The sequence below is a fragment of the Aptenodytes forsteri genome, unplaced genomic scaffold (assembly GCF_000699145.1).
Source record: "Aptenodytes forsteri isolate BGI_AS27 unplaced genomic scaffold, ASM69914v1 Scaffold269, whole genome shotgun sequence".
NCBI lineage: Eukaryota > Metazoa > Chordata > Aves > Sphenisciformes > Spheniscidae > Aptenodytes > Aptenodytes forsteri.
In genome coordinates this window covers 161,798-170,480 of record NW_008794418.1, presented here as the reverse complement: position 1 = coordinate 170,480, position 8,683 = coordinate 161,798, and the positions used below count along the sequence as shown (strand labels likewise).

Below are 8,683 nucleotides of genomic sequence, written 5' to 3'. Positions count from 1 at the left end.
GTCCTGGAGCCTGGAGGTATTTAAAAGACGAGTAGATGAGGCGCATAGGGCCATGGTTTATGGTGGTGTGGTTAAACATTGGAACAGGCTGCCCAGGGGAGGGGGTGCCATCCCTGGGGTCTTTTCCAACCTTAATGATTCTATGTTAATAAAGAAATTCCGTATAGAAACTGCCATTCCAGATACTGGTTTTGGTTTTCCCTTTCCTGGCCTATCCTAGATTTTGTAAGTGAATCACATGGCTCTTGACAAGAACTTGGACCAGTGATCCATTCAGTCAGGTCTCCAGAATGTCTCTAAAGGCGTTCAATGAATTGCTCCTTTTCCTGGTTTGAATATGGTCCATAGGTAACGAGCTGTTTGTTAATTGCTTTATTTACAAAGCCCTGTGCGGAACCTGTGAGTGTCACTAGCTAAACGCCTGGACTCTGGGCTGGTGTTTCCTGGGTCACAGACCCAGCTTACGGCTAGTGCCAGAAGAGTAGCTCGGCCACGGGCTGGGAGTCAAACACCCTTTCCACCAGGTCTTTGCATTTGAAATGTGTAACACCAAGCCATGCTTCATCTGCAGAGTGGTCAGTCATTGCTCCTGTGTACATGCAACTTTTTAGGTGTAGATTTTTCTGTAAACTCAAACTCTTTTGCCAGGTAGTGAACTTTGAACAACTTGTGGTGGTTTTTAGACAACTTGAAGAATTCAGAAGACTTAACTTTTTGGCAAGGCTTTTGTCTTCCAGCCAGTGGCAAGCAAACCTATATGGTGCAATAGTACAGGCTACTCTTGATTGGTTTTCAGATAGGAATGGTGCTATGGCAAGAGAGATACATTTGTTAGGGGATTAGGCTTGAATAGACATTACTGCCAATATTCCTTTTGTACATGGCTTTTTTAGAAAAGAAACAAACCCGAGGGCATTGCATTTGATATCTGCAAGAAGCATATCGGTTTGATTTATGTGGACAAGAAAGAAAATTAAGGGGTTTTCAAATTAGCATTTTGAAACCCTGCAGCAGTAATTCTTGCTGAAGTGAAAGATGAGAAGAATAAAAATAATGAAAAAATCAGATTTCATCTGCAGAAGGGGCAAGTATGGTGGGATAGAGTATCCAGCTTTTTCAGGAGGGTAACCCACAGTACTGTACCTCAGAGAGTATTGAGCAACCTGTAGAACTGTGATTTAATTTGTGTCATGTGAAAAGCGCTTATCCCTTTACTGTATTAAGGTTCTTCCTGAATTCTGATGGGCAAGAAGTATATTGTTCAGTGCATAATTGCAAAAGGCTCAGTCCATTCAGCAACCAAATTGTAATGTTTGAGGTTTTTGGTTTTTTTTTTTTTCCCCTAGGAAATCTACATGCAGACTACTTGAAGTGTTCTTTTTGTGAGTGACATTCAAGCATTTATGGTTCCTGAGCCATGGGTCACATGCTGGAAAAGCTGTTTTCTGGCAAGCATAAGGCTTTAATAGCAGAAGAATTGGAATCTAGGGGTAGTCAAGGGAAACTTGGGCAAGGTATTTGGAGATCCAGTCAAATCTCATATTCTTCTTGGATTCTGCACCGAAGGGTATAGAATACATCAGGGTTTACTGTGTCGGAAGTCAGCATTGTTCGGTGTAATCTATTATTTATTCTGGTTTCTAGTAGCTTGCCTGTTATCGGAGATGGATACACAGGTTTGTCATTTCCAAGATTACCTCAGAAAGCTCTTTTGAAAGTTTGGTGTCATGTTCACTGCTATCTGTAGCAAAAAAAATTAAGTGATAATATAAGCCTTAGTTACATATTTATAAAAGTGCTTGGCTCTAAGCTTCTAGATCTCAACAGAAGGTCCTCAAAAAGACTGAGAGCCTGCGTTTGAACTGAAGAAGTCTCTGCAAAGAGAGAAGCATTGATGGCATTACACTCTTTTGAACCAATCTCTTGTCCCGTGTCCATCTCACAAAGCAGGGAAAGAAAAAGCAGTTCATAAATCAAAGATTGTGCAAAGAGCTCTATCTTAGCTGGACTAGGATCTTTTTCCAGGAGTTCCAAGAAGATGAGCAGAGTGTCAGTGACTGGTGACGGTGCAGGTGATAGCACTGTTTGAATTTCCGTTCTCAGCTGCTGTTTTCCTTTTTGGGGGGGATTGTTTGGTTTTTTGTTTTGGAAACTATTTCCCATTTTATTTTGGAAAGCATGGGATCTGGTCCTTGCTTATAGGCTTTCCAAATTATTTCAGAAGACTTCTCATCTCATTGAAGATATAAAGTGGATGGCATCATCAAGAGTGAAGTCATGCCAATTACAGAGGCAAGTTACACTTTTTGTGATACTGAGTCAAACTTGGATTCTGCTTCTAAGACACATGAAATGGTACCAGGTAACTTCCATGTGGTCTTGAGATTAAAATTTGATGCAATTAGAGCTAAACAACTAAACCTGGACAGGCAGAGAAGAACCTCATGAAGTTCAACAAAGTGAAAAGCCAAGTCTTGAGACTTGGGGAGGAACAACTGCAGGCATTAGTACACGCTGGGGGCTGGAAAGCAGCTTTGTGGAGAAGGACCTGGTCACCCTGGTGAGCAACAAGCTGACCATGAGCCAGCAATGTGCCCTTGTGGTAAAGAAGGCCAACAGCAACTTGCAGTAAAGGCCAGCAGCAACCTGGGCTGCATTAGGAGGAGTGTTGCCAGCAGGTCCAGGGAGGTGATCCTTCCCCTCTACTGGCACTGGTGAGACCACACCTGGAGTGCTGTGTCCAGTTCTGGGAATACAAGAGAGACAAGGACTCACTGGAATGAGTCTGGCAAAGAACCACTAAGATGATTAAGGGACTGGAGCATCTTTCATCTGAGAGAGCTGGGACTGTTTAGCCTGGAGAAGGCTCAGGAGAATCTTATCAATGTGTATAAATACCTGATGGAAAAAGATTAAGGTGATGGAGCCAGACTGTTTTCAGTGGTGCCCAGTGACAGGACCAGAGGCAGTGGGCACAAACGGAAACACAGGAGGTTCCCTCTGAACATCAGGAAACACTTTTTCACTGTGAGGGTGATGGAGCACTGGCAGAGGTTGCCTAGGCAGGTTGTGGAGTCTCCTTCGAGATATTGAAAACCCAACTGGACGAGGTCCTGGACAACCGGCTGTAGGTGGCCCTACTTGAGCAGGGAGTTAGGCTAGATGATCACTCCAGAGGCTTGTTCCAACCACTTTGAGTTGGTGATAAAAAAGATTTAAAAAAAACCTCAGAAGTCTGATTTCCATTTTACTAGTGCTAATGGATGGACTGACTTTGGAAAAAGTGTGTATTTAAAGTCTTAAATATTTCCATTACTGTTTTGTATGATTTAATGCCGTACTTGCCATGGAGATTAAACTCACTTTCTAATCAGTGTAACAGGATAGAAATATCTGTACTGAGTTGTTGGCAAGTTGAACAGCAGTAATCATCTGAGCTCAGTGATTTGGCATTACGTACCTTAAACTCCTGTGGATTCTGAGCATTTGTTCAATTTGTTTTGGAAAGTTTAGGTGAATTTGGCTTTCACAAATTTTTTTTCTTCAAAAAAGGCATTACAAATCATTGGGAACATGGCAGAAACTGTGTCTTTGTCATACCTGTGTGTCATAGCATCTCATTTGGATACCAGAAGAGAATAGTTAGGCCTGGGGAGGGCAGGAAGGGGACGGATTGTGCTTTCTGCTGAAATTTATCTGAATTGGCATTAAGCTACACTGGCTAGCTCTTTATTTCCTTTTCTTTACTGGTTTAAAGAAAGGGCAGAAAGACAAGACAGTTTTCCAAATGTTTTTTCTATAAAAAAAAACCACCACCGCAAAAAACCACAACAGACCAGCAGTAGCAGCAGCAATGGCATGTATTGCTGACAGTCACCTGATTACATCTTGAACTTTAAATTGATGCATGAATATTATTCTTGTGTATCACCGCAAAAAACCACAACAGACCAGCAGTAGCAGCAGCAATGGCATGTATTGCTGACAGTCACCTGATTACATCTTGAACTTTAAATTGATGCATGAATATTATTCTCGTGTATGAGTTTTGGAGTATACTTACAGTACATATCAAATTGCTATCTCTGACATTGCTTTTAGTCACATTGGAAGCTTCACGAAATTAGGATAACTCCTGAAAATCAACTAAAAATTATGACGGCTGACAGATATTGGTATGAATAAACAGTGTTTTCTGCTGGTTAAGGCAGCTGATACTTCATAAACTAAAATTTAAATCCTAGTCCAATCAAGGAGGGAATAAGAATAGATTTCCAAGTAAACCAGCTCTATCAGGGAGCAATCCTTTGGGTGGATTTGAAGATACATATCAAGGTTTTCTTCCTTTATCTGTTAAATACAGCCTATTTATGGGTTGAGATTTGCCAATAACTTTCTGATTATATTTAGGGCTGACTAGAGTCTGCAAGGCCTGACGTCAGTTTATTAGTCAGTAGAAGCTCCAAGAGACAATTTCTGAACTGAGAGGAAGGGGGTTATTTCATATACAGCCTTCTGGTTAGCAAGTTGATGTATTTCCATGTAAAACAAAAGCGGGGGAAAGCAAAATTGCCCTAATCAGGCTTAGCAAACATGGAGCGGTAAGAACTGGTTTTCTGGGTCAGCTGTATATCAACTACATTGTCTTTTCAGGCTAGAAAGTTTGTTGTTTTGGACCATAACTTTGAGAGTAATCGTGTTTCTGATCCAGAGGTCCTATGTGTGAAGTGAAAGAGTTGCAATGTATGTGCTTGAAATACCTGAGGTCATTTTACTTCTTAAGGTGTGTGCTGTTGACTGCAAAGGAAGTCTGGATGACTAGATACTTGTAAATGGTGCATGTTTTATGAAATCAGTCCTGCCTTAATTATGAAATGGCATTTGTAAAGCTGTCAGTAATAGTGGAAATACTATAGTATAATCATTAAAAAGAATCAGAAATATTTTTGTTCTTCAGTTGAGAAGAAGCGGAAAAGTTTGGTACATACAGTAATAAAATATTTCACGTTAAGACATGCAGTATAAGTGATGTATGCAAGTCAACAAAGTTTAGTAGAAAACAGGTCTTACCGAACAAACTTGATCTTGATGCTTTGAAATTTCAAGCTTGGTTGCCAAAGGCATTAGTCATTTGTTGCAGTGTGTGATGTTGGATGGTGCTCTGAGCAACCTGATCTAGTTCATGTCCCTGCTCATTGCAGGAGAGTTGGACTAGATGGCCTTTAAAGGTCCCTTCCAACCCAAACCATTCTGTGATTCTGTGTTCTGATGTCATTGGTAGAAAAGCAGTGCACAAACGAATAAAACTCGTTGGCTGCAAATTGGAAACTGTTATTCAGTGTAAGCATTTTTTTGGATGAGGGGTTAGTGTATGTCTGAATGAAGAAAGGTAAACTTGCACTGTTCAGTTGCTCTGTTAATAATCTGCGACTAAAAGAAAGGTAACAACTCAGGAAGGCATAGATGGAAGGAGTGATGAGTACTGAGAAGTCAGTGCAACAGGTTGATCTAGATGGTTTGGCCTACAGTATTCTCTGGAAAACACTGCTTTTCAGTATCACTGGATGTATTTATGTAAAAGCCAAGTGTACTAAATACTAAAGAGGAGAGGAAGGAGGCTATAACTTGCAAAAAGTACAATTCAGGAGGACTCGTGGATTCAAGGGATATGAGTGAATGTGCCAAATAGTTGAGAGCAGGTTTGATCTAGGGATATAAATACTGTTGAGTAGAACCAAGAAGTCTCTGTATGGTTTTGCGTAGCCAGTGCATGCATACAGCGAACAGTCGTGGTGCTAGTGCTTACAGAATGTTGGTAAGCTAAAAAAAAATCCGTGGTAAAAATTATTTTGAGTCAAAGTAGACTGCAAGAAAATTCTAAAAGCACGTTGAGCCTCATCTTTGAAGTTTGAAATGGTTAGCCTTATGATTTATAAACACCTGTTTAAAGAATAGGTGACAAGTTGAAGTCCAGTGACCGTAATCTGAAGCTAGGCGCTTTTAGGTTAAAAATGAGGATTTTTAATGGTGGATAATCAGTGAACCACTGGAGCAATTTATTTTAACTCCTATCTTACATTTTCAGTGCTTAGTCTTTTACACGAAGATTTTTTTTTCCCTGAAGTAAAACTTCTAATTTAGCGAGAAACTCTTATTTTTGTTGCAGAAAATAACAATTCAGCGTCTCTGGAAGAAGTGTGACAAGAGGATCAGAAAACATCTTTTCTGTTCTGAATATACTAAACCTGATATTTCAGGAGAACTTCCTCTTATTGCCATTTAGTCAAGTTAGCCACTGAATCCTTCCTATGATCTGTTGTAGTTCTAAAAACATTTTTTCTTTAAATGTATCGTTTGAGTTAATTTGCCAAAGCATGAGAATCTTGCACTGATGAGAGCTAAAGAGAATGGGAAATTTCTTTTTTCTTTCTTTTTAGAAGTCATTCTTCAGGAGGATACTCATATGCTTTGCTCCCAGCTGCATTTGGAAGAGAAATTTAAGTAGAGTTCTTTTATATCTTTCAGTCATTATATGTAGGTTTTTTAAATTATTTGGTGTCTGCTTTTTGTGTAGTATTTCTGGTTTTGTTTGTTGTCATTGTTTCCTCCTGGTGCTCCTTAAATCATGGAATGGGAATTATCACCATGGATTGTATGGCTTATGCCTATTGCTTTTCCTCTCTGTTTCCCTTCTACAATGTAATTCTTCACGTGCTACAGTTCTTAAGTGCTGCTTGAGAAGCAGGAAGCACAAACCCTAAGGATGCGTGCTTGCCAGACCTTTTCAGAGGAGCAGAACAACCAGTATGTCAGTATTCCTTACACTTTAGCTGCAGTGAGACTTGTTTAATCTTTCTTGCGTTCTCAAACTACTTTCTTTTATGTTTTGACAGGAGGCTGGAGCCCACAGAAAAACCCCTTCAGATTGTGTATGACTACTTGGCTGGGTTGGGTTTTGATGATCCAGTCAGAATTCAGGAAGAGGCAGCAAACTCTGATCTCAGCTGTATGATTCGCTTTTACAGTGGTAAGAAATTGTGTGTGTGCACACTGTCGCTGTTCCTGTAGCTTTAACTATGAGGTGGAACTCAGCTGAAGCCCAAGTCAGTGACCTATTTGGTTTATAGATGGCTACATCAAACACTCAAAGTACCAGTAAGCATTTCTTAAAATAATGAGTTTTCAAGATTAATAGAAAAAAACACAGTTCTGTAGTTCTCTTGATCCTATCTATGGCTTGAGAAAAGACAGCTCCACAGGAAGACACAAGATTTCTCTGTTGTCTTTAGTTTCCAGCGTTACGACAAATGCCTTAGAGCTCCTAATGGGATCAGAAACATATGGCAGTTCAGTCTAGAGATGCCTGAAGATTGTCTTTCCAAAAGGTGTATGGATATGGGCAAGGAAGGTCCCGGTCAGATACCTTCACAGCCTGTAAATAGAGAGTGAAAGTGCCAGCTAGTTAATGATAATGCAGGCTGCCATTAGAAACCCAGTGCATTTCATTGCAGAAGCGAGACTTCTGAGTGGCCTATTGTGTCAGTTTGAGCAGGATACCATGTGCATAAGGAGCAACAGAATTATAGTCATAAGCCCGTTGGCATATGGTGCTAGCAGTCAGAAAAGGAATTCACTGAAGTGGAGAGGAAATATAAAAGAAATAAGGGGGAGGAAAGCTGATAAGGAAATTATTTCATTACTTTTAAATACTTCACCTGTGTATTTTTTGCATTTCAGAAAAAAAATCTAAGTGCTTTTAATGAAAAATTGTTCTTGCATAGTGGAGCTGGGTAGCCTGACTAAGCTGCTAGCCATCATTTGTTTATTCAGCGTCAAAAAATAGAATCATAAGAATTCAGCTTCTCCACCCCTTTACCTGAGACAAACCCCTTCTACACTGCTCTGCACACAGCTCCCAGACAGAAGTATAATGGAGATGGGAAGAAGTATGACATGCGTACAGTCTGGATTTATAGGGCAAGGACTAGGGAAGTTACTTCAGCAGAAGGGAAGTTACAAGAAGCAGAAGTTACTTCAGCTGGAAGGAGGAGAGGCGTCAAGCATAGGGCTGTAGAGAACTTTTGAGGAACAAATGAGCAATTCGGTTTGGGTAGGTCAAGCAGGAACTGCTGAAGATTCAGGAACAATGACTCAACTTCATGGAAGCAAGTAGGTAGAAAATGGAATTGCGTCATTTCAGTCAGCATGGGAGGGTAGTCCTGCTTAGAAAGAGGCTGTGAAGGAAGAAGTACGAGCACTGAAGAGTGTTGAGGAGACCTGTTTTAAGAAAGTAAAAGCAAATGCTGACAAAGTGGCTCTTAAAGGTAGGGGAGGAATTAGAGAGAATGCTATGGAGGATTATGTGATAATTTTGCAAAGCCTGCAGCTGAGAACATAAGGGATGAAGTAATGCATTTTAGCCAGAGAAACATTACTTAGAATCATAGAATCACAGAATGGTTTGGGTTGGAAGGGACCTCTAAGGATCATCTAGTCCTACCCCCCTGCCATGGACAGGGCCATCTTTCACTAGACCCGGTTGCTCAATGCCCCGCCCAACCTGGCCTTGAACACTTCCAGGGATGGGGCATCCACAGCTTCTCTGGGCAACCTGTTCCAGTGCCTCACCACCCTCATCGTAAAACATTTCTTCCTTATGTCCAATCTAAATCTACCCTCTTTC

At 40.6% G+C, this 8,683-nt stretch overlaps 1 protein-coding gene across 1 annotated transcript in view; it reads left to right on the top strand.

The window, feature by feature from the left end:
• The window catches only part of PHLPP2 (PH domain and leucine rich repeat protein phosphatase 2), a 48,076-nt gene that overhangs the window by 10,590 nt on the left and 28,803 nt on the right, over positions 1–8,683 (top strand). The window contains exon 4 of the mRNA XM_019474671.1: positions 6,894–7,039. Within this exon, the coding sequence (XP_019330216.1) occupies positions 6,894–7,039 (146 nt within the window). The remainder of the gene's footprint in view (positions 1–6,893; positions 7,040–8,683) is intronic.